The 27,301-nt window shown below is 45.7% G+C and overlaps 1 protein-coding gene across 7 annotated transcripts in view; it reads right to left on the reverse strand.

The window, feature by feature from the left end:
- LOC135920011 (uncharacterized) overlaps positions 1-27,301 on the reverse strand; it is a 206,263-nt gene that overhangs the window by 58,735 nt on the left and 120,227 nt on the right. For 6 of the 7 annotated variants that reach the window (XM_070536195.1, XM_065454075.1, XM_070536196.1 and 3 more), the window contains one exon: positions 6,921-7,024. The exons of the other annotated variant lie outside the window; for it this stretch is intronic. In XM_070536195.1, the coding sequence (XP_070392296.1) occupies positions 6,921-7,024 (104 nt within the window). The remainder of the gene's footprint in view (positions 1-6,920; positions 7,025-27,301) is intronic. 7 annotated transcript variants of the gene reach the window in all.

Raw genomic sequence — 27,301 nt, forward strand, 5'->3', positions numbered from 1 at the left:
TAGGGCAGGATGCCTACTAGAAAAAATAGTTGTTTAGGAAAAGCCCATGACTATTCTTAGTCACCTTATCCAGAACATCTTTGTAGGCAAATTGAAGTGTTATATACAACATGTTTAAATTTCTCAATACATCTACTTTAACGATTCTTAACAGATGTGGTTGTGAGGCCGGCATTTACAACCCGAATTCCGCTTGCCCTCAAATGATTTTTGGCAGTAACATATGAGTTACGTGATCTGAGCAACGAACCGAAACTAACGCGATGCGAGGAGAGCTGAAAGAAAAATGCACAAAAAAAGATATTTTTAGTTGTTAATCCTGGCTATAAAAATCAAGCCATATCGAAACTTTTTGGAGGTTCGTTGCCCAGCCAGATATGTGTGAATTAAGCATGAAAGCAGTCTTTGAAAACTATTTATAAGAAAAGTAGTTATGCTTATTCGCTTACGAAATAGGTGCAGAAAATTGGTTTAGCGAAAATTTTAAGAAAGTTATCAGTTGCATCAATTCCAATGAATATTCAGGAGAGGTAAAATTAATCAAATTCGTAGTTTATATACTTCTGGTTATTTTCTTCTGCATGACTTAGGCAATGATGCGGCTCAAAATTTCTCCAGCTTCTTTGAGCGATCGGTACTGTAGCGAGATGCCCTCAGATTGAAGTGACCAGTAAAGCTGAAGACAAATTTTTGTTGTGTAAAGGCCACATTCTATTCTGACTAGTTTCCACTTCTCAAGTGTGTATTTCTTGACATTGCTGAAGTGACTGAGAGCCTCAGATAGAACAAACTCGAGAATCACAAGGTTCAAGCCGTACCCTTGAAGCGCTCGTTAAGGGCAAGACATCGTTCGGCGCAGTTCTAAGATATAAATTTGCTTCCTTCCAGAGTACATTTTCACTCCGGACTACTGCACCCTCCTTGCACATCAATAACCAAACAGCAACGTATTTCTTGAAACACTGCTATCCCCTCGTTTCTCGTGCATGGTAACTATCGGGGATTGATTCCTGACAAACCTTTCTTTCCTTGGCCTTCGCACTCCCATCTTGGTGATATTGTAGCTACTTGTGCAAATGAGCAAGCTACCGTGCATATAGACGCCACAAAAAGACAATGTTGTACTCATTTTAGCACATAAAAAGCCAGGAGAGCGTAAAGAACATGTTTTAAGCGTAGGGCGTCACCAATGAGAGAGCTTATGCCTATCAAATCTGTGATAGGCATAAACAGTTATCAACGATTTTTTGGCATACCCCTTCTTCGAACACTAAATTACCGAAAAAAGAAAGAACAGACAAAAGGCCAAAAATAAACCTTTTAAAGAAAGAAGGTTGGGTCTTGAACTTGGCGTGCAGCCTTAAAATGACACGAAAAATATGTGGATGAAATACATCCTTTAGAGTGCTACAGGAGAACTTCTTCCCTCGCGTATTTCTTTGGCCTCAAAACAATCTTGTCTCACAGTTTCAATATCATGCGTGACCAACTATCAGGCTCTGCTTCAGCGGAGCAAATACGGAGAATAAGTGATACCCTTTCGGTTCGCTACGCATGATTGCTTATTTTTTTACGGTGTGTCTGTCCTGAGTATGCAATGTCTGCTCTCATGGTTGATTGCTGAGCACGAGATTGAGCGGCCACTGATTGTAGCAGAAATGCTACATGCGCACGCCTCAGTAAACCGAGAGACATCTTGCAACGTACACCACGTTGTTTTTTCTTATGTTTCGTGTAAACACGTGAGCGCAAATGTAAGGAGCCCAAAGCGCGTGCCCAACGCTATGCCGAACTGCATCAACGCGAAATCTTACGACGCGGCGCTTGCTGGCGGAAATGACACGAAGGAAGCGGTCTGCCTGCGCGTCCCATTTCGAAGTGAAATTGTTTGCTTGAAATCAGGCGTGCAATCAGGACAACACGGCAGCGAAAAGTCTCACTCTAGCCGTCAGTTGTACTATTGTTTCCGAGACGACGCAGACCGACTGAACTGTACGCTTTATTTAAAAAGTGCGCTTCTCTTATGTGAGTGTGTTAGTTCAGTACAACGAGTTATGACAAGTTTTTATGAGTATATCACGTTAGGAAGAGTTGTGTGTATAAAAGCACGAACACAAGAGAAAATTAAATCGACGGAAAGAACGCAGTTTCCTTGGTTCATCTTTTTATACGCGCAGCTCTTCCTAACATGGCCATGAACCAACCCACCCACCAAGAAGCTTTAAAATTTTGTGAGCACATGGCGATTAACAATACAGGTCATTACCACACACTGCCATAAAGTTTCATTCTTAGTTGGCCCCTGGCGAGTAGATTAGTTTACGTGATTTAGGGGGGCTTAAACATGCAAGTTGTTCACTTGGTGATTCTCGGGGAAATTAAAGCCGTGATTCTTTGTCATGATTCTTTGTCATGATTCCATGATTCCAAGCCATGATTCTTTGTCTAACACAGTTCGCACAATACTCATTTTAGCACATAAAAAGCCAGGAGAGCGTAAAGAACATGTTTTAAGCGTAGGGCGTCACCAATGAGAGAGCTTATGCCTATCAAATCTGTGATAGGCATAAACAGTTATCAATGATTTTTTGGCATACCCCTTCTTCGAACACTAAATTACCGAAAAAAGAAAGAACAGACAAAGGCCAAAAATAAACCTTTTAAAGAAAGAAGGTTGGGTCTTGAACTTGGCGTGCAGCCTTAAAATGACACGAAAAATATGTGGATGAAATACATCCTTTAGAGTGCTACAGGAGAACTGCTTCCCTCGCGTATTTCTTTGGCCTCAAAACAATCTTGTCTCACAGTTTCAATATCATGCGTGACCAACTATCGGGCTCTGCTTCAGCGGAGCAAATACGGAGAATAAGTGATACCCTTTCGGTTCGCTACGCATGATTGCTTAGTTTTTTACGGTGTGTCTGTCCTGAGTATGCAATGTCTGCTCTCATGGTTGATTGCTGAGCACGAGATTGAGCGGCCACTGATTGTAGCAGAAATGCTACATGCGCACGCCTCAGTAAACCGAGAGACATCTAGCAACGTACACCACGTTGTTTTTTCTTATGTTTCGTGTAAACACGTGAGCGCAAATGTAAGGAGCCCAAAGCGCGTGCCCAACGCTATGCCGAACTGCATCAACGCGAAATCTTACGACGCGGCGCTTGCTGGCGGAAATGACACGAAGGAAGCGGTCTGCCTGCGCGTCCCATTTCGAAGTGAAATTGTTTGCTTGAAATCAGGCGTGCAATCAGGACAACACGGCAGCGAAAAGTCTCACTCTAGCCGTCAGTTGTACTATTGTTTCCGAGACGACGCAGACCGACTGAACTGTACGCTTTATTTAAAAAGTGCGCTTCTCTTATGTGAGTGTGTTAGTTCAGTACGACGAGTTATGACAAGTTTTTATGAGTATATCACGTTAGGAAGAGTTGTGTGTATAAAAGCACGAACACAAGAGAAAATTAAATCGACGGAAAGAACGCAGTTTCCTTGGTTCATCTTTTTATACGCGCAGCTCTTCCTAACATGGCCATGAACCAACCCACCCACCAAGAAGCTTTAAAATTTTGTGAGCACATGGCGATTAACAATACAGGTCATTACCACACACTGCCATAAAGTTTCATTCTTAGTTGGCCCCTGGCGAGTAGATTAGTTTACGTGATTTAGGGGGGCTTAAACATGCAAGTAGTTCACTTGGTGCTTCTCGGGGAAATTAAAGCCGTGATTCTTTGTCATGATTCTTTGTCATGATTCCATGATTCCAAGCCATGATTCTTTGCCTAACACAGTTTGCACAATAAAGGGCACCGAATGCAATACCGTGCTCGAATAAGCAACATTCATCGTTGGACGCTATTTTGATAAGGTTATTTCGCGGCAAACAGCAAGGGATTATGTGCGAATCTTCAAGAGGCACGAGAGAAGGCCGCAGGCTAAGCGGTAGTGGAAGAACTGTGATGCGTGACGGAGGAGCTTGCAAACACTGTGGCAAACAAGCAGTGAAGCAGCGGCATAGATGCGGGGTGGCACAGGGAGCGGCAGCCCGGTGAACGCTTCATTGAGGAGCAGCGTACCTCCTTGAGTAAAGTCACAGGACACTTGACCACATGTGATGGGACGCGCGTATGTAACGCCCCTGCAGCGCCACTGTTGGTTCATTGTTGGTTCCTTGCTCCAATCAATACGCGAACGTCAAGAAAAAATACGATGGCAGGGGTAAAGGGCCAGTGTAACACACAAACACGCACACACACAGACATAGGGGCACACACAAAAATAAAATAAACAAATGCGCGCATTTGGCGTGCCAAAGTATTGATGTGATTGTGAGCTTCAGAAAAGTGGCTAGCCAGGCTTGTTGGTACAAACGCGTACTTAGCAAACAGCTTAAATGACGGGACGAAGAAAAAAAAGGGGGGGGGGTAGTGCGGAATAATATATTTTAATGTTGGCTTTTACATGCCAAAACCACTTTCTTATCATGAGGCACGCCGCAGTGGCGGACTCCCGAAATTTGGACCACCTGAGGTTTTTGAACGCGCACCTAAATCTAAGAAGAAGTGTCTTTTCGCCCCAAACGAAATGCGGCCGCCGTAGCCGGGATTCGATCGCGCGACTCGGGCTCAGCAGCGCAACACCATAGCCACTGCGCAAACACGGCGGGAATGGAATAATTGAGACCACCCCAGTTTCCTTAACGTGCACCCAATAAACGACACGGGGCGTTACTGAATTTCCTAGCTATCGAAACGCGGCCGCCGTGACCTAGCTTTGATCCCATTCCCTTGACCTTAGAAGCGCAACGCCAAATTCATCCCGTCGGGTACACACGCACACACTCACCAACACTACTCGCAGCAGTTGCTTAGTGACTATAGTGTCGGACTGCTAACACTACAGATGGCAGGATCGAATCCCGGCCGCGGCAGTTGCATTTTTTGGGGGGGAAAAACGCGAGAAGAAACGTGTACTTAGATTTAGGTGCGTGTTACAGAACGCCAGGTGGTCAAAGTTTTTTTGGAATCTCCCACTACAGCGTGCCTCACAATCAGAGCGTGGTTTTGTCATGCAAAATCCCATAATTTAAAAATAAAACATACGCAATTCCAAGGCCAATGTGAGTGAACAGTTATATCTTATTTTACAGAACGCCAGGTGGTGAAAGTTTTTTTGGAATCTCCCACTACAGCGTGCCTCACAATCAGAGCGTGGTTTTGTCATGCAAAATCCCATAATTTAAAAATAAAACATACGCAATTCCAAGGCCAATGTGAGTGAACAGTTATATCTTATTTTACAGAACGCCAGGTGGTGAAAGTTTTTTTGGAATCTCCCACTACAGCGTGCCTCACAATCAGAGCGTGGTTTTGTCGTGCAAAATCCCATAATTTAAAAATAAAACACACGCAATTCCAAGGCCAATGTGAGTGAACAGTTATATCTTATTTTACTGTTCATGTGTTTAGTAATTTCGAGCATTACTTCAGAAAGCATTCGTTCGATCGTACGAGTAGGACAGGTATACTACGCGAAGGAATGTAAGACATCGGAGAAACTTAGCATAAAAGGAAAGAGCGCGGATTTGTGGGCTAGTTGGTTAGTTGCATCAATTCAAGTCATAGCGATGGATGGCACGCTCAAGAAAGACGATAGGACATGCGCTAAAGTTTAGGTTTAAGCGAACCTCCTGTTGTCTTTCTTGTCCGTGTCACTCCAGAGCTATGTCTTCAATTGATGCGACCTAGAAGAGCCCTTGATTTGGAGCTCTGGAAGCCAGATGTGGAGCGTATATTTTCCTAAATCAATTTTCTTACCAATCAGTGTGCGGAACACAATTACGATAGGCGTCTGACGCCATTCTGTAGAAACGGTGGTACTCGTATCGCCGTTCTGTCATAGCCTTGTCTTCTGAGGTTCATTGTTTCGCAAATGTTGAAATTTTACGAGATTGAAACCAGCAATAGAGGAGACTGCCCAGCACTGTTTACGCGCACCAGCAAAAAAGAACGCTTAATAGCTACACGCTATTCAACATACAAGGTATAATTGCTGCAAGAAAAATTTAAACCGAGGAGCTTCATTTTTCGCAACAAGAAATGTGGAACCACAAGACAACGAAAACAAGGAAAACACCGGGGAAATTTGCGGGATTTTAATAAAACACAATAAATGCTATGACCACAGCAATATGAGTGGGCGAAAAGATGCCCTGTCGCCAGTGACAGCTCAAGCCACACCTCCCGCATTGTTTGGGCATTACCTGTTTAGCTAAGGTTGCGGCCATCCTTCCGTCAAAGTAAGCAGACTGAGATTTATTTGCCCTTCCCGTTCATTCGCAACAAATATTTCGACTATGGCAGCATCAATGGTTTCAGGCAGCATGCGAGGGTTAACGGGCCAGTTGGCTACTCCTACAGCTCGTGCACCATGGCTCGCCAATTGTTTAAAGTTAACTGTCGCATGATAGACCATGATCACGAATGGCATTGGCTAACACGGCCACGGTCAGATCTATGCTCCACATGCATAAATAAACAAGAGCGTGGATGGAGTCGCCACTGAGCTACGGCCGCCGCCATAGCCTAATTGGTAGAGTATCGCGCAGGTAACGGCGAAGGTGCGAGTTTCGCTCCAACGGGCGGGAAGTAGCGTTTTGCGCTCTTGCATTTCCCAGTTCCTTAAAATTGTACAATTCAATTGAGACAAAATGTCTAAATTCCTGATATTCTTTTTTTGTGCCTTCAATCACAGTTGGACCAGAGACTGCGCCTCAGTGCAAGTTATCTGTCACCTGATATTTTCCGTTGGCCCTGGCATTCAGGCCAGTGACTTGCATGACAAATTGTTATAAACATAAGCATCACGTTCACTACCAATATCCACAATGAGATTCTAGCTTATGCGTTAAAACTCACGAGTCCAGTGCTTGTCTGAAATTTTGTTGTGCCTTCCTCATCTCCAATGTGTTTTGACAGGTGCACCATCTTGCCCTTCTGGATGGTCTCCCAGTGGCTAACACCTGCGCAAAAGAATTTTTAAATCGAGAATGGACAGGTGTAAATTGAGGTATACAGAGTGAGTCCTAGCTGATATTGTCCTTGTTACTAATAAGAAAAAAAATGTGGCGCAATAAAGGAACATGAGCCTCATGGCGCTCGGTCGTTTACTATTTATGTGGTGGTACGGAAAGTACTTATTTACCTTGTTTGTAATCTTTAAATTATGCGACATCTTCCGATGGCATGATTGTTATTACCTCTTAAAACACCTATTTGGTCGTCTACATTGTGGTATGTTCTGCATAAATAGTTTTTCCGCTCTTATAGATTACTAAATACAAACAGTGCAACGTGATTCTGCGCCTACCTGCTGCGACAGAAGTGACACTTAAGTAAATTGAAGAAACCAAGTACGATTATTGTCTGAATCATCAAACACCTCGTCAATGCTTTAGGCTGCCCTAATACGAATATCATGCAGCTCTCAATCTGCGGAAGCCAACATCGACATGTGGCCACTTAGGGCCGGTTGCTGTTTGATGAAAGAAATTGTTTATTTCAGTTGTGAAGTGGTGTGAAGTTATGTCTCCAGCATTTAGATCGTGTTATCTGCAAATTAAAAGAAATGGCTACTGCGCCTACGCCCTTTGCTGCGCCGGCGCCTCTCTTTACAACCAAAAAAGTTTAATTGCCCATGTGACCTACGGCAATGTCTTGCTGTCAACTATGACGTCAACATATCAGACCCAATGGAAACCATGACAGCTGACATGCATACGACACGGACGAGCAAATGTAACCTGCCAGAATTTTTTTGTATTCAATGCGATTTTTAGGCTTTTCCTGGATAATGGATAAATAAAGTCGAATTATTACACAAGCCTGCAATAGACGGCGTCTGCGTCAGAAGGTGCTTCTTGGTTTACGACACCATGGACCCGAGCAACTGGGGTTTGTATTCTTTGCGCCTAACCGTGTGTGGTCGAGCTGTGTCCAGCAGAACGGATACGGCAGATTGAGCCTGTGCTGAGTACTTAAAACTTTCAAAAGCCTCTTGGTGATGGCGGCTCAGTAATTTGGCATTTTGGTGCGCAAAACTAGAGCTCAATTTAGTGCAACAAACCTGTAAATGCCGAAAGGTTCAAGTACGCGCGCACGATATTTTTTGGTCGTCTGCGTGTCTCCGTGGAAGAACCTTCTGGCGCTGAGAGTATTATGAAAGAACTTGAAAAAGAGGGTTCCAGCGAAACACAAAGGACGCGCGCACAAGGAAAATGTGCTAGACATGGACTGCTGCGTCCATCCGACTCTAACGTTGTTTCCTTGTGTACGCGTCCTTTGTGTTTCGCTGGAACCCCCTCTTTGAAGTTCATCATCCACCAACTGGTCCAACAGCTTGCGCTATGCACCACATTTTAAAAGTTGCTTTTAAATGCTTTGTTGGAGTTTTAGCGAAGAGCTACTCAGCGAATCAACAGCCACGTTCAAGCGCAACATTAGAGGTAATGAGGCCTACAACGGAAAGCCTGCTCATCAGCTACAGTGACGAACCGCACAACAGCGCTTTCACAATACGACTTCAGTGAAATGCACCTGCCTCGATCATACTCGTTAACAACAAAACGCCCCAGCAGCTGCGCTTCCGTCACGGGTGCCGACTACGAAGGGGCCCAGGATTAAATTGTTGACATCATGCTGGGCTCTGTGTGGCACTAGGTGGCGGGTTCATTGCCCCGCTGCGGTACTGGCACTAGAATATGTGATGGAGGCACAAACGTGCACCTTGCTTTGTTTTGCATGCTTTGTGCACAGAAAAACGTCACCAGGTGGCCAAAATAAATTTTGACTCCCCCAGTTGACGTGCATCATGCTCAGAAGGTAGTTTTAAATGTAGAAGCGCACAGGGTAATTTATTAGGATGGATGCCTTAAGTGGTTCATCGCAACGGCTCATACCTAAAATACGCTGCGTCTTGTGAAGTGGTGCAAAAACATCATCGTCAAAGGGGCTCCTACACCCGTAAGCAAGCAAAGTTCCAATGGCTCATACACCCCATTAGCAATGGCTCATACCCTCTTAAGGTAGAGGCTACCAACACCCAGCAAAGTGAAGCGAATAGTGCATGCATCCACTGAAATCACCCATGCAGCTAAACGGGCAGAATACGTTTCACTAAAGAAGAAGGTCAAACCTAGCTTCAGAACCATCCAAAACGAACCAAAACAGCATTGCATACTCACATTAAAGAACTCTTAAGGACAAGTTTGCTTGCCAAGCGAGAAACAAGATACCACGTGCGAAGCGGCAGAAGCAAGACAATTGACCGTGACCGCAGCTTTCCCCTGCTGAAAGGATCATCAGCATTTTTTGCCAAAGAAAGAAGAAGAAGAACGGAACATGAGTTAAGGGTTTCTGCTCACGTCCCTGCGTGTTCCAGGTCGGGGACGTCCACCTCTTATGCCATGGCGGCTAGAGCATCGAGGATTCCCTCGAAGGCCCACGTCTTCGATGTTGTGGTCCCTACGGAGAATGGTCCCGAGACCGTCGTCGACGCGACGGCCTCAATGGTTATCCTCTCTGAGCACTACTGCGTTCAGCACATGGGAGGCCTCAACTTCCAAGTCACCGTCAAGAGCATGGCTTGGATGTCTGTAATCGTCGAAGCTGGCTGCCTTGTCATCGGTGGCGAGCGTTGTACTGTCGTTCCCGTCAGCCTGCAGCTCACTAACGTAACCTGCCTCTTTTTGCCGTCCTTCGTTCCGAACGAAGTCCTCAAGCAGGCACTATCATCATACGGCAAGGTTCTGTCTGTCAACGCTGGTCTTATGAGCGGACGACGTGCGTGCTCACGGGCACACGCTTCGTTCGTAAGGAAGTGAGTACTACAACTGAGGTCCGCTATTATCGGTGAGTCTCTGGTCATCGTCAGACGTTTGACTACCTCGGCTTGCAACGCGTGTGTCGTCGGCGCGGCTCTAGCGACCACTACCGCGCACTGTGCACCGCAGCGTTCTGTGGCTGTTGTGGTGTCCATGGCCAGGAAAGCGACGGATGTGACCGTCCTTGTCAGCGTTACGGAGATGGTCACCCTACGGTCGCGTGCACTGGGCGGCGTTTATACACGGAGGCTGCTGCTGGAATCTTTCCACCCTTACCGCCGGCGTCAGCTGTGGTTGCGACTGCGCGGGACGCATTGTGCAAAGAAACTGCCCTGACGCCACATCAACCAGCATCGACATATGAAAAATAAGAGGCATGCAGCTCGGGAAGTCACAACGCGCCATGTTCGCCGGCCTCCTCAACTGAAAAAGAAAACCGTGACGTGGCAAATCACAACACGCCATGTTCGCTGGCCTTCCAAGCAGCGCAGGACACGCATGCAGTGGCCGACAGCGCCTCCACTTTGGCTGCTACTGTCAGTCCTCCTCATTGCAGCGAGGCTTTAGACACAGACAAAACACCTGATCTTGCGATTACTATAGTCGATACAACCACGAAATCTAGTGTGGCTTCATCCGCCTCAGTTACATCGCCTACAACGCCGCAACCATTACATCTAAATGAGCCCCCGGCTGCCGAAGTTTTCAGCGGCGATGACATCAATCCAGCCGCCCTACCGCTACCGACATCTTCCTCATCAAAGAGCAGCTTCAGCCTCGGAATTGATAGCAGCGTTGAACTCTAGCCAAGCCTGGATGAACTCGACATAGAAATGGCCGCCCCACGAGACGTGAAGCGTTCCCTTGGGTCAGCTTCTTCCTCGGATGGCTGCCCGGATCGCCGTGCCGGGTTACAGTGTCCCAAAAAACCTCAGCCTTCTTCGAGAGCGTCGAAGAAATGACGTGTGCACTGCATAAACCCCGGAGTTATTCCCGGGGCGCCGACTTGCACAACACGACCAGGTCAGTTTGGTGATACTTTTAATTAAATATGGAGGACACCCTGAACGTTATTTATTTAAATGCACAAGGGTTCCGAAGTCCTGCAAAACAAGCCCAAATTATCAGCGTGGCGCGCGCAAAAAAATGTCACATACTGTGTTTGCAAGAAAGAAATTTTTTCACGATTGGACATGTTCTTACTTTCAAAAGCACTTTTAACCTGGACTTTTTTTTTTCTCATTCGCAACATCAAGCTCTAGTGGAGTTGGTATTATTATTTCAACAGAACTGTCTCGTGAGATCGTCATGTCTTCTATGATGGGACCGCGCGAATATTGGCATTTTTTTACATACTATATTGAATCAATGAATGAATGAATTTATTTCTCCTCTTTACAACAGAAAGGAAGCAGAAGCTAAAGGCCATGTGACCTGACGAAGGCTTCTGCTCCCGCAACAATATATGGACCCTCGCAGGCCATTACGTCCAACAATTTTTTCGTGACCTGGGCGTGTATTTCCTGGAAGTTTGTCACGTGGTGCCTTTTGAGGATTTTACTGCGTCTCAGACACGCGAGCAGATGTGCAAGGCCCGGGCTGGGGTCGCCCTGATTGGAAGGCACGGGATTTGTGTCACCTCGTATCCAGCTTTTCTGGACACAAGGGTTTAGTTCGCGTGAATGCCACCACGTGGCGTACTCACCTTAAACTTTTCAAACTTCCCGCGGTGACGCGTGATGACGTCAACCAAACAAAAATAAAAAAGTAAAAGCTATCTCTGCGCATTGAAGTTCGCCACAATGCTTGTCCCGCCGGCGTTATCAGTGTTCTTGATCAAGCGTATTCGCTCGTCGCCTGGAAATTACTCGTCATCCAGCGTTTACTCACGACGAGCAACTGTTGATTCTGGGCTTTTGATTCGCTTCTTTTTTTCTTCACTTTTCCTTTTCTTTTTCTTTTTTTTTTCATTCTACGGAGTAAAGAAGCTAGCCTAACCGTCAGAAGCACTTCGGGGCAGCCTTTCTTCAATCGGCATACATTGTTAACGTCGGAACATCGCACAGCGCCTACTAGAGACGCCGTCGTGGATGGATTTTGATTTTCCCTTATCGAATTCGTTAAAGTGCACACAATTATTTCACTAGCGACTTTGCAATGCGCACTCATGGGCTATCGCCGAAGCTGCAAATCTAGATGTGCTTAAGTATTAAGACATATACATGGATATGTTGGTTTTTCACCTTGACACAAAAGTCACGAAACAAGAGTTGAGCAAGCTGTCCCTGTGTCGTCGCAGGGTGTGAGAGGGGGCTAGTTGGTATTTCATGCTAAAGTGACTAGCGCAAGAGTGGACACGGGACACTAAAGAGGCGACAAGGATAAGCGCAAGCTTCCAACTGGGCGCTTGTCCTTCTAGCGTCTTTAGTGTCCCCTGTCCACTCTTGCGCTAGTCACTTCATGTCGTCATCCGTTAGCATGCTATGGCCGAAGCTGCTCGCAATATTACGTCACATTTACTGGCCACCAGGCCAGGTACACCCTTGGGTACGACATATACAGTACTTGCAGTTAGCTTCCAAAGTAGTCTCCTATGGCGGTTATCCACGTGCGTGAAGCAAGAACGCTATTTAAAATTATTGTGCAGTAATATATGCGGGATTTGTATGTTCTCCACCCTCGCTACCATGTTGCCATTCCGCCTTTATTATATAGCCGCAATGTAGACTAGCAGCTATCGAATGCCATAAAGGCTATCCACATATTCAACCCTTAAAGGGGTTGGGACACCAAATTTCGAGGCTATAAAAAGCATGTTGTAGGCTGCTTCCGTATGCAAGGACACCCAGAACGAGGTATCAGACGCTGCAAACATTTCAAAATAATGTTAATTCAGCTCCAAAAAGTCATTAAAAACTCCTTCTCGTAGTCGAGACCCATCGCTAGCGCGGCAGCTACTACGTCACAGAGGAGGAACCAAAATATTGACGTCATAGCACACCAGCACAAAAACGTGACGTATGATGAGTAGCGATGAAATGCCGATTACGGAGCCTGCTGAGCCGAGCGACCGAGCATAGCCTCCACTATGACCGAGCTACAGGCATATAGAAATCCTTTCTTAATGCAAAGAAGGGGTAAGGCGTGCAGACACGGACACAGGAGGAGAGAAGTGGACAACACGAACGCCGCACGGCGGCCCGCGAATGGCAAACTGCGTGCAGCGAGTTGCCGTGCCTACGGGCCTTTGCACGTTTGAGTGTAAAACAGTAGCCGGCCGACTCCGAAAGGGACCAGGATATGCGGCGTTCGTTTTGTCCGCTTCTCTCCTCGCATAGTCGGCAGCTCGAAGCGGTCTCTCCTTCGCTTGGCCTTTCTCAATGTGAAGGCCCGTCCACGTTACCGGCCCGGAAACTCGCCGCACGCCGTTTGCCGTTCGCGGGCCCCCGTGCGACGGCGGTTTTGCTCGCGAACGGCGAGATTTCCTAGCTGTAGAGAGCACGGGCCCGGGACCTATTTGTGCGGCAGCCGTACGGCGAAGCGGCCAATCAGCGTCCGAGGAGTGGTCACTCTGTGCACCGACGGCAGCTCCACCGCCTCTGATCGTTCGGCGCCGCCGATATCGTGGCTAGGCCTTTTCCGGTTCACTTCGAAGCTAAAGCTTACGGCGCTTCGGAATGAATTACCGACTCTCACAAGCCGCAATATTTTCTTACCGTTGTTGTCGCTCTTCGCAATAATTATAATAATCGCGACATGCACTTCGAATCGCCAGTTGACCTCTGCTGGCAGAGCACGCGTATGAGCGAGCAGACGACGCAGCATAGTTTTACGTCACTATTTTTTGTGGCTCACGTGACCAAGCCATGTTGCGTTTCCTCCTCTGTGACGTCATAGCATCCCCCGGAGCCCAGAAACCGAAACCGAAATCGCTCGGTATAATAATGCTTTTATTAAATTATTTATCGGATATATATGAATCCCGCTCTGTGTATCGTGCTCCCTGAAGCATGACGCAACGTTTGAATCAACAAACGCATGAACGAAAATTTTGATGTCTCCACCCCTTTAATGACCATTGGTTAACTTTCCTCCTCATTACATGTCCTGCCCATGCCAATTTCTTTTTCTTGATTTCAACTAAGATGTGATTAACTCGCGTTTGTTCCCTCACCCAATCTGCTCTTTTCTTATCCCTTAACGCTACACCCATCATTCTTCTTTCAATAGCTCGTTGCCTCGTCCATAATTTAAGTAGAATCCTTTTCGTAAGCCTCCAAGTTTCTGCCCCGTAGGTGAGTACTGGTAAGACATAGCTATTATACACGGACTGGATTCCAAGGGAAGGGAAGCGTAGCAGGGGCGGCAGAAAGTTAGGTGGGCGGATAAGATTAAGAAGTTTGCAGAGACGACAGGGCCGCAATTAGTAGATGACCGGGGTTGCTGGAGAAGTATGGGAGAGGTCTTTGCCCTGCAGTGGGCGCAACCAGGCTGATGATGATGCTGATGATGACATATCCAAAGACCTCGCGCGCAACTCCTGACACTTAATTGTATTCAAGAGTTGTGCGACTGCCCAGGACATCCTTAACGAATGTTGCATAACGCATTATGAGGATTTACTTGCCAAAACCACGATTTCATTATGAGGCACGCTTTAGTGGACGATTCGGGAATAATTTAGACAACTTGGGATTTTTAACGTGCGCCTAACCCTAAGTATGCGGGTTTTCGCATTTCACACCCCTTGAAATACGGCTGCCGTGGTTGGGATTTGATCCTGAGACCTCGTGATTAGCAGCTGAACCCAATAAAAGCTAAGCCACTATGGAGGGAAAGGAATGTTGACAGTAGGAGGAAGGTGACAGCCGGCACGTGAGACAATTAGTTCTCATCCTCATTGCGAGAGAATGGGTACCATCTGTCCAAGAATGCACTGTATTCAATGTGATGGAGTCCGCGTCCAATATTTCAGACCCGAATCATACTGTAATTACCGACGACCAGGCATCTCTCTAATACGTGCAGTCGTTTGACAGCTGCCGAGCGCTGGCGTCGGCCACAGGACCTACTTGACCTTTCTTCAACACTTGCCGACATTCTCGCCTTACTTCGCACCGTTGCGTTTCAGCTGAACTGCTTCAACAGCCGATTTATTTGTGCCAGAATTTGGCCACCCTGTCAACGTTATGGTTTCTTATCTTTAAGTCATCTTTTATATTTAGGCTAAGGCTGTCGTGAAATTTCCAGCGGTTTCTCCTTTCCCAAAATTCGCGCATTTTTGTCGGCCTCTGTTAATGTTTTGGAGGATTTTTATTAGACGTGGAAACCATTGCATTATTGGTCTACAGCGTCGCTCAACAACACTGCTCGTTACTCATCACTTTTTTTTTGCCGACAAGAGTATAGCGTATCTCCTCTAAATGCACTTTCGGCTTTAAGTGGCACCTTGCACGCCCGCTTATTCTGTTACGTTGACGGCGACCGTTGTCGTCAGGCTGCCGCCTAATTCTGAGCGTCGCAGTCACCAGAGTGCAAAGAAAGCTGTCTTCTCAAACAAACCACCGGGATTCGAGCCCATCTCCCAAATGCAGCAGCTTGCATTTGGGAGATGGGCACTCTAACCATTACGCTACCACCTGCCTCCACCAATTTCCGTTTATCTGCCTTCCCACTTCTCGTTTTTGCCGCAGACGCAGGAAGAACGGATTCAGAAACGAAAAAAAAGTAAAGATTGCTTGAGCCGCCCAGTGACACATGACTTTAACTTTGGCAGGTTACCCTCATTGGAGCGCATGTGGGCTTGCGGCTTCGTGCAGATGGTGGGTCGCCTTAGCTTTATTGTAAATTTGCTTTCACCAACTCTTTTTAGCTAGAACTGAAACGCCGGACAAAAATAAGACCTACCGTTGAATATTTTTCTTGTTTTCTAGGTTTAAATCAAAAACGCTCATTAACACAAATAGTGATTTTTTCAAGAAATGGCATAAGGATACTATATTTCAAGGTCATGTTTTGCCAATACGGCCCGGCACCACGTATCGACGAAAGGGCATCACAGTGCCGATGCACGCGGCAGGTTGCTGAATGAAGAAAGCAGGAAACGACTGTTTTTCAGTTCTCGCAACATATTGTACACAGAACACAAGGCCCCCACCACCATGACATTCTTTTTTTTTTGACAACAGCGACACACAATGCCGGACTGATATACTTCCTAAAAGGGTCTCATTTCATTTTTCATCGCAGAACCGCAAGCACAGTTGCGTCGCGCGTGCTTGCAGCCACGTACTGTAACCGTGCTCCTTTTCCTCTAACAATATGGCCGCCAGCGGCTTCAAGCGCTCCCGTAGGTGGCGGATTGGACTGTCACTCCAGAAGTTTAAATACATAACCTCTTTGCATAGAAACGACGGCATGATTGTTAACATCATTGCTCTCCAGACTGATCTTGATGAGCTAACTCATTGGTGCGGTAGGGCAGATGGTAATTAACGCAGACACAACTATACATCTCAAGTTTACTTCCGCTGCTAAGGCGATTCCTAATGCCCACACATTTAATAATACCATCATTGAAACTTCAGCGTCGGTAAAATACCGCGGTGTAAATTTTAGCTCGTATTTATCCTGGAGCATTCATATTGAACTCATTACTACCAAACACTTAAAAAAACTTGGTCTTCTTAGACGCCGACTACACCAAGCCAACCAGGACACTAAACTACACGCATTCAACATGCTAATCAGGCCTGTGATAGAATGCGCATCCGTGATCTGAAACCGTCATTCTACCTATCTTGTTAACATGTTAAAATCTATACAAAACAAGGCTGCTCGATTCATCTGCTTCCGTTACTCTCGGTATCAAAGTGTAACAATACTGAAAATATCGCCCCGTCTCCCGCCTCTGGTCATGCGCAGAAAACACAGCCGTTTATCTTTTTTCCATACTCTCTACCACAGCAACACACCATCCGCAAGTTCACATCTTCTCCCGGTGCCGCACACACCGGCTTGTGTAGATCACATGAAGAAGACTAACCCATTTTCGCTCGGGCAGAACGATACAAATACTCACTTTTGGTCCTGGCTATTGAAGAGTGGAATTCGCTTCCTTCTAGCATTGCGGCTATCGCTGGAACATCATCATTGCAAAAAGCTCTTTGGTCATGCTCAGAAAACTCCACTGTAGAATGATATGCGGTGTGGGCCCTAACGTTCCGTGGAATATTAGATGACATGTTTTGTAACTTCTGAAGGTGCGATTTTTGTTTTGTTTTGTGGGCTTTGCTACATGTGCACTATTTCAGTACCTGTTCTTAGCCATTCTTTCCCCTGTCAACTTGTACCTGGCTTATTAACTTGTTTATTCCCCTCTTCAGCCGTTCATATTCTGTGTTGTATATTGTTAAGTTTTCTTTGATGAATCCCCCCCTACGTAACGCCCGCATTAGGCTTTTAGGTTATTGAAATAAAATAATTATTCTTGGCTTGGATATGTTTGGCACGAGGCCCAAGTCGGTACCCTGTCTTCTAACGCGTTCTTTTGTTTTCATCGCTGTCTTGAAGGGACGCGCACCGTAACATACTGCAATGGTGCTTGCGTTGAGCGTATGTAAGGTGAGAAAAGCGGGTCTAAAATGTCTCTTCATTAATTTGTGCGGTAAACCCATGTTTATAGTATTCGCACAATAGTAAGAGTCACGAGTATGGCAACCGTAACCGCAAGCGTCACGTTAGAGTCGTAACTTGTCGCGACAGCGTAGTTGAAATACACTAACCCTGCCACTAAGAAATACGTGGCGAGGCATGGCTGATGAATAATTAATTGCGAAGATTGGTTTGCAGTAAACGTTTGTTACCAAGAACGGCGGGTGCTTATACTACCGTAAATGACGGATGCTTGGCGGTGACTCCAATCATTTACTCACCGCATCACAGATCTACACTAGAATTCAACTGGTTTCACCAACTCCTGCTTATATTCTTTCGCCCCTAAACTGCGACTTTGCCTGCCACCCGACCTCCAGCTTTTCCTCTTTGTACCTCTCTTCTTTCCCAATCTGCTGAGGCGTGCTTTCACTGATGCTTGCTCTTCTTTTTTCTCAATAAATGAAGGCATTCATTCATGCATTCCTATGTTACTTCAGAAAATAGCGTGTCTTTATTTACATAACTACCCTCTCTCTCACCTGGACTTTCCAATCGCAAAACAAAGTTGCGGTGTTGCAAATGGCTGGACGTCACATATACAATTTTCTACGAATGGCCAGTAGCACGGTGGGCAATTTTCGGTGGGTGACGAAACAGTATATAGAACACCTTCTCTGCAATATCCACACTCAGTGCTCTGCTTCGTGAGCTACTATTAGCCGCTACTACGAAGTACGAAATGAAAGAAACCTAGCTGGGCTGGTCACGGACAGCTCTTTTTCGATTCGTGATGCGTCGATATAAGATATATATGTTTCTTATATAAGCCTAAATGACAGCGATATAAGCGAGGTGAGTTACGCTAGTTCGTTGGTTTTGACTAACGACGCTCTTCATGCAGCACTTTCGTCTTATGCGTGTTTGCGAAAGGGAATGAAAGACAGGGGGTAACACGCCTTCCTGAAATTAAGCATTTGGAGTAACTCTTTGTTTGACGGTTAGACATACGTTGAGGGCCCCCGATACGAACCACCTGCAAGTCTGTATCAGCTTGCAAAGAGGAACTCAGACTAAACGTTGTCAAGAGGATAGGCTTTTCATTATCATAAAGATATCTTTATTAAAATTCCTTACCATGAGTTGAAAGCCGACTAATAAGCATTTATATTTTCTATGTTATTGAAACGTCCTGTTAATAAAAGGTTGCTTTGTTTTACAGCCTCCTAAATTAGGTTTTAAAAAAATTAATTGATGCGGTAAGTGTGTAGACGCAGACGCAAGAAAAGGCCTATTCCGTTCCCAAGTATTCACTCAATAAAGATGGAGCGCCTCTATACTCTCACATTGTAGGGATGTCCAGAACAAAACACTTCCAAAGAGTGAGTCACGAATATATCTCATTATAAGGTGAGCTTGCGCTGGAAAAGAAAACGCTCAAAGCGCAACGATGGCTGCGCGCAAACTGCTTCCTCTGATTCCGATCTACGGATCAAGGCGTCAGTTCGTCAGACTGAAATGCTCGTACATTGCAGCGCAATCTCGGGTCCTCAAATATGACGGCGAATGTAGGCCAGTATTCGCTTCACGCGCGCAATCTGATAAGATAACGGTCTTTCGCTATTGAATCCGTGACAACATACTCGATATTAGGAACACATGCAGGCGCATCTTGAGCTAACTGATAACTTTGGAACTGTGGTTAGACGCTACAAAAAAAAGCTCCCCCCCCCCCTAAGAAAGGAATACAGTTGCTTTCAATATTAGCTGAAAAATAGTGCTTGTCGTAAGATTACAGCAGATTTGTTGAAGGATGGTGGACAGATTGTTCTAGAGAAACTGGCCACCCTGTATACACAATGCCTCATGACCTCGAGCGTACCGGAATCTTGTAAGAACGCTAAAATAATCCTAATTCATAAGAAAGGAGACGCCAAAGATTTGAAAAATTATAGACCGATCAGCTTACTGTCCGTTGCCTACAAACTATTTACTAAGGTAATCGCAAATAGAATCAGGGACACCTTAGACTTCTGTCAAGCTAAGGACCAGGCAGGATTCCGTAAAGGCTACTCAACAATAGATCATATTCACACTATCAGTCAGGTGATAGAGAAATGTGCGGGATATAACCAACCCTTATATATAGCTTTCATTGATTACGAGAAAGCGTTTGATTCTGTCGAAACCTCAGTAGTCATGGAGGCATTACGGAATCAGGGTGTAGACGAGCCGTATGTAAAAATACTGAAAGAGATCTATTGCGGCTCCACAGCCACCGTAGTCCTAAATAAAGCAAGCAACAAAATCCCAATAAAGAAAGGCGTCAGGCAGGGAGATACGATCTCTTCAATGCTATTCACAGCATGTTTACAGGAGGTATTCAGAGACCTGGATTGAGAAGAATTGGGGATAAAAGTTAATGGAGAATACCTTAGTAACTTGCGATTCGCTGATGATATTGCCTTGCTTAGTTACTCAGGGGACCAATTGCAATGCATGCTCACTGACCTGGAGAGGCAAAGCAGAAGAGTGGGTCTAAAAATTTATTTGCAGAAAACTAAAGTAATGTTTAACAGTCTCGGAAGAGAACAGCAATTTACAATAGGCAGCGAGGCACTGGAAGTCGTAAGGGAATGCACCTACTTGGGGCAGGTAGTGACGGCGGATCCGGATCGTGAGACGGAAATAATCAGGAGAATAAGAATGGGCTGGGGTGCATTTGCCAGGCATTCTCAGATCATGAACAGCATGTTGCCATTATCCCTCAAGAGAAAAGTATATAATAGCTGTGTCTTACCAGTACTCACCTACGGCGCAGAAACCTGGAGGCTTACGAAAAGAGTTCTACTCAAATTGAGGACGACGCAACGAGCTATGAAAAGAAGAATGATAGGTGTAACGTTAAGGGATAAGAAAAGAGCCGATTGGGTCAGGGAACAAACGCGAGTTAATGACATCTTAGTTGAAATCAAGAAAACGAAATGGGCATGGGCAGGACATGTAATGAGGAGGGAAGATAACCGATGGTCATTAAGGGTTACGGACTGGATCCCAAGGGAAGGGAAGCGTAGGAAGGGGTGGCAGAAAGTTAGGTGGGCGGATGAGATTAAGAAGTTTGCAGGGACGGCATGGCCACAATTAGTACATGACCGGGGGTTGTTGGAGAACTATGGGAGAGGCCTTTGCCCTGCAGTGGGCGTAACCAGGCTGATGATGATGATGATGATGATGAGTGCTTGTCGTTTAAAGAGGGCCTCCAACACTGCACAGCGGCGCCGGCATACAGGCAATTCAAGCGCGAACTATCAAACCAGCGTATCGTGGTTCAATGTATCCCAATAGTCCAGGGGCCAGTTCCACCACGGCTACTGTGTCGGAGCTCATATTTCATGTCAGCGTTATTTGTCACAAAATAACAGTATTTTTTCTTTAGGTCTTATCATTAGACAGCTAAAATACATCCACCGAAAGCCTCATCTTAATATTTCAGTACTTTTTGTTCTAACGTGCATATCCATGCTGATCCATATGTTACAAAGTACTGAAAATGTACCCAATGCTTTCCTCCAGGCAGCAGTTTTTATTCCTTATGATGCCAGGAAACCGAGCCTGATGCCACCAACGCTCAGGCACTTAATCGTGAGCGCACACAATGTTCTCGCACACCTTGTGGGATGTACCGTAGCGCAGAGGTGCTTCTTGTATAATATATAAGAATCGGTTGTCAAGGCAGTCGTGCAAGGTTGGGCACATGTGCTTAAGCTCATGAAGTTGATTTTTGCCAAGATAACCTGTCCAAGCTTTCACACTTACTTTATAAGAAGTCTACAACACCATCAATATGCCGGCTGCTTTTAACTGCACGAAACAAAACTATTGAAATGATACAAGCAATGTTAACATCATTTTATCATTCGAGTGTTCAGATCGGTAACCTCTAGATGCGGAGTAAGTTGAGAAGTTGTTTGCGTAATTAACAAAGCTACGTTAATGAAATTTTCAGTAATGGTTCTTACGTGGCTAAAGAAAATGATAAGTTTGGAGCCCGTCCTCGAGATTATGCAGCCAATCGAAAAACTTTCGACTAAACATGCTTCTGTAAGAGCCATGCAAACAAAAATTTTCCGAGTAAACACTCTTGGAAGGCGTAACTGACGCAGAAAAGGACATCTGTAAAGCCACAGAAAGAACAGCAGTTCACGACGGGACACAAAGGAGGAACCACACACAAACTGCGCTAACAACTTCAAGCGCTGTTTATGTGATAATGAAGCAGCTAGACCGTCAGTCATTCCTTCCAAACCTGTAAAGTCAAGCTGACCACATATAGCCTTTCGGGATGCTGTCATCAATAGTATGGCCCCGCGAACGTATTCCACGTGGCCTTATAGTCGCCTTCCATTTTTATTCATGCTGTTTTCTCGAAAGCAAGCAGTTTAAATTTTGGAGTCAATGCGGCAGTGTACGTGTGCCGCCGAAAGCTTGCTTGGTCGCAGAAGCGATGCATGACGGAATGATGGTGCAGATTCAGCGCGCCGCTGGCATCAAGACAATGCGCGGCCGCCGAGGGAAGGAAGATAACGAAAGTGAACAGCTTGGTAGCTGCTCACGGAGCCGTGCCCATGGGGACGGTGCCATCATGACGAAATCTGAGCCGGCGATATTGATGGATGCAGCGTTTTTGTTTTCTTTTATTCTTTTATTCTTTTTTTCTACAGCGAATTCGTTAAGAGGAAGCTTTAACACGGGCCCTACTCCGACTCGGCCTATTCAAATAGATGTAAAACGCCGAAACGCTTTTCTTAGATAATCCCTGGACCGATTTTAATGAAATTTGTTGGATGCGGGAGAGAAAGGTAAATTCTAATGACTATTGGAAGCGGAATTTCTATTTAGGGCCTGAATTTTGGTAAAAGATATTCAACAATTCGAAAGTGCGAAAAGTACGCAAGCACGAAGTTTACAAATTATTAACTCCAGATCAAGAACTGATATCGCGGTTCTGTAAACAGCATCCATTAGACAATTCCAATATGCCGATTTATATCTTACGTGAAGTCGTTACGTTGTGAACAAGGGTTGTGGAAAATCTGTATTTCCATATTACTGAATTTTTTAGGATTCATGCACATTATATCAATTTTGTCTGCTTTAGATGTGCTGTTAGATGCAATGTACATAATTTTGATATCAGTTTTCTTTGCCGAAAGAGAGTTGTAAACTGGATGGTTTCGTTTTCTTAAAATTTGCAATTTTGGACATTTTTGAATAAACAAATGATGACCTAATTCAAGAATTCGAAACCAACAGACACTAGATTTTAAGTTCTTGTTTTAAATGCAACAAACCTTGTCAAATTAGATGCAGTGGCTGTCGAGAAAAACGAATTCTCCTTTTACATTTATTTAGATAGGACCACCAGAGCTAAAGCTTCCTCTTAAGGGCTAATTTCTCCACTATCGCGTCCGCGTGTAGAGCCAAATCCTGAAGGTAGCGTAATACCGACCCGACCCGCAGCGGTGGTGAAGCATGCATTCAGCGCTCCCCACATGTAGGCTGATCCCGAATGTAACGCCATGCCGGGGAGACCCGCGGCGGAGGTGAAGCAGGCGTTAAGCACTCCCCATACGTGGGCCGATGACGAAGACAGTGCAATGCGGGGCCGACATACGGTGGAGGTGCAGTTCACCATTAAGGGACCCACATTCACAGCTTTGCAGGTCATGTTTCTTCACAGAGTGGAAGGGCACTGAGATTTTTTAGTTATCCGCGTTTATCCTGCATGCGTCTGCGATGAAAACAAGAAGCAGGGACGCCTGGAAAATCTAAGGTGGTGGAAGCAGGTGGTAGCGGAGAGGTTAGCATACTCAGCCCCTGCACGTACTTATATCTGCATTGACATGGGTTGGTGGTAGTGATAGCGACCAAAGCTCTACTTTTTCTGCGTACTCTAGTCACTGTGAAACTAAGGATGTGCTCAGCATGCCCAGTCACTGAATGCAAATTGCAGCAGTTACGAGTGGTGGAATCCCGCTGGGGCTGATTGTGAAGAAAGCTTCCTTTCTCTGTCCACTCTCGCGATGGTGAAGCTAAAAATGAGGAGGAGGCCTGACGGACACAATGTTGATCGTCACCATAACAGAATGGATGGACGACCTGTGGGAAGGACAAGCCACACCAAGTTTTTAGCACTTAATTTGTCCTACAGTAAAGCGCTACAATGGCTAGTATGCCCTCATGGGAATGGTAGACCGAACTGCTTCTCACTGCTAACACTGGACTGATACTAAGAAAATACTCCGTCCGCAGGCACCACGCTACACTGAAATTAGCAAAACAATGTCAGTTAATAAACTGATATTGCCTGTTATCTGGTGTCCTTCTTGTGTGTGTGGAGGGCATGAAGGTCCTGGCAATGAAATGGTAGTATTTTCGTTTTTGCTGCAGTTGCACACAAACAAAATTCTTTGAATTAATGCGACAGCGATCTACCGGCGGAGAAGATCAATCCACAAATTAAAAATAATTGCTGGTTTCAGATCTTCCAATTTACTTTGCGCTTAGCTCCCATCTGTTATATTTTTCTTTTTGTGCTCTTATAAAGAAGAAAACTCCACATTACTACAATATCAACAACCGTACACAAAATAGACTGGCTTTGAAGCTGTGACCACGCACCGCACTTTTCTACATTTAGCACATGTAGTATTGGGCAACACATTTCAGCAAAATGATTAGGTTTTCGGTCAAAGCACTGTGACAGGCGGGAAAAACTCGTTGTCATGCCCGGTCGAAACAATACCATCTGAAATCTTATTTACTTATATTCATTTTTGAAAAATCACTACAACCGTTTATACATTTGCTTCGTATGAGTTATATACTAGCTTGCCTCGTCAATCTCAAAAATCTATTCTCTTTTCGGGAGACGGCCTTCGTGAAAAACGACGCAACATGACAGTAAAACATATAGCAAGGCTCTATCCAATGATTGGCGAAATAGTGCGCTGAGAGCGTGTCGACTAGCGTGCGAGTGAAAGTTGAATTATGATAGTTGTCAGCTTGTGTTGCCTCTAGCACGAGCGAGTAGTGTTAGCAATGACATTGGCGCGAAAATGGTCAGCTCAGTCTGCGATTTGTTCATGTGATCTCCGCATTGAACGTCGCAGTTGTCACGATGAGAGTACTTCTGTGACATTATCAGCCCAGTGGGCTGGGAGGCTCGAGTGGTAGCTCACCTTGAGGAGTATTAGGTAACAATTATTAATATACATACTTTGCGATGATGAAAAAGATGCAGAAACACCACTGGTGTTGTCTAACTATTCGTAAGCAGCCCCCCAAATATCAATTGGCCCACCCCCAAACATTAGATAGGCCCACCCCCAAATTTCAAGTTGGCACGCCCTCAAATTAAAATTGGCCCACCCTCCAATTTTAAGTTGGCCACGCCCGATTTTTTTTCACCCAGCCTTAAACTTGGAGTTGGCCCATCCCCAGTTTCAATTGGGCCATCCCTAATTTTCAAGTTGGTCCACCCACGAATTTCCATAAATCGTCCCCCAAAATTCCAGTCGACGCACCCCAAAATTTAGGGTGGCCCATCCCCATATCGCCCCCAAGTTCAGATTGACCGACCCCGAGATTGCCCCCACATTTAGGTAGGACTAGCCCCATATCACCCCCAAATACAGATTGGCCCGCCTCCACAACACCGCCAAATTTATATTGCCCCACTCCAATACCACCTGCAAATTGAGGTTGACCCACCCCCATATCAGCCCCAAACTAATGCTGGCCCACCCCTCGATCACCTCAAATTTAGGATGGCCCACTGCAAATCATACCCCAATATAGGTTAGTCCACCCATCACCTTCGCCCCCCCCCCCAATTTAGCTTGGCCCAGCCAAACATCACCCCCATGGTTAGGCTAGCGCGTCCCCATGTTACTTTCAAATTTAGGTTGGCCCACACCCATATCATCCTCAAATCCAGGTTGGCCTACCCCCATATCAGCCCCAAACTTAGCCTGGCCCACCCGTCTATCATCTCAAATTTAGGATGGCCCACCGCAAATCCCTCCCAAATTTAGGTTAGCCCCCCTACCCCACCCCCCCTCGATTCAGCTTGGCCCAGCCCCATATCACGCCCATGGTTATGGTGGCCCACCCCCCATATCCCCCCCAAATTCAGGTTCTCCCACCCTCATGTCATCCCCAAATCCAGGCTGGCCCACCCCCATATTCCCCTAAACTTAGGCTTATCCACCCCTATATCACCTCAAATTTAGGTTGGGACACCCCCATATCAGCCTCAAATTCAGCTTGGCTCACTACCATTTCACCCCAAATTTAGGTAGGGCCACTCCCGTATCACTGCTAAATTCACCTTGGCCCATATTTATGCTGATGCCACTTCCAATTTCAAGTTGGTCACCCCAACCCTTTTTATGAAGACCTATATATTTATATGGGAAATGCGTCAAGCTTTTGGCGTTACAGGTACGATATTGCACGATTTTGCTACCAAATTGCTGGGGTACTCGACAAAGAATGCTGCACATTAAAAGCAAATGCACCGAACGAAGGACATTTATTCAAATGTTGTTTTACGGCCACACCTACGGATTGATACCACTTGGCTGTAGGGAACACATTAACAGTAGCTACTAATCCAGACGCTGCACATCTCCTAGTTTGTACTTTTCTTATTTGGATGAATATTTAGAAATAATTAACGTTCGGGCAGCGACTCAGCCTAGCAGACCCTTTGTTCCCCACGAATGTTGCATAGGAATGGCACTGGCCACCGGGTAACATTGTGTCACAGCTGGACGTCATTCGCTCGGAGTGTGTGCTATTAAGGGGCGCTATTCTGGACATTCCGCCATTTTCTTCGATGCGTGACGTAGGCGTGACGCAAACAAAATGGCGCTGGTGGCCCGGTTTTGGCTTACATAACGTGACGCCAACTTGACGTTTCGCCTAAGAAACTGAAATGAAGGCACTCAATGTAGCGTTATCGGTAAGGCAAAACAGTTTTCCTCCGCAGTAAAAATAAAGCAGCTATCTCAAAGCGTATGATTATTCTGTCGAAAACGGCTCTCGCTTCCGTCGTCTGCTGCGTACAAGCCGTCGTCTGCTTCAGTTGCTCGGATGCATGTCCCTGGAAAATGGAATGAGTCATCGCATGTTGGAGCCAACGCGCTTGTTTTTTTTCTTGAGACAACATACGCGACCTACCAGTGGTGATGCGCGCACGTTCTAGGCCACGTTATCGCTATTTCGTGAAACGCAAGTGACTCAGCCCGACTCGGCTGGATGTGAAACGGCCGAATATCACCGATAGCGTTGTGCGCGCCAGAGATATCCACTAGAGCGACGCAAGCGCCGGCGCTGCCATCTCTTGTTCATTTCGCTGGTTACTCGCACCGCAGGAGGAAACTTCAAGGCGCCGCCTTGCGTACATTTCTTTTTATAAATTAGAAAGAGGCCGTTGTCATAACTTTTGATTGTGCGAAAAGGCATTAATCTCGATTACAATACAAATGCAGCAGTGAAAAGTGGACAACATTGCTGAAAGTTTGCTATATTCAACCAATATTATTTCGTATAAACGCGTTCTTTTAAAAAACGATGGCCCAAAACACAAATGCCAGCACCACCCGAGAGCGATGCAAATACAATGAGCACGCGTTATGAACAAAAGATTTTCGTGGTGCCAAACGACGGGGAAAATGTGGCGATACGCATTCCTCTTGG

Source organism: Dermacentor albipictus, chromosome 3 (genome assembly GCF_038994185.2).
Source record: "Dermacentor albipictus isolate Rhodes 1998 colony chromosome 3, USDA_Dalb.pri_finalv2, whole genome shotgun sequence".
Lineage (NCBI taxonomy): Eukaryota > Metazoa > Arthropoda > Arachnida > Ixodida > Ixodidae > Dermacentor > Dermacentor albipictus.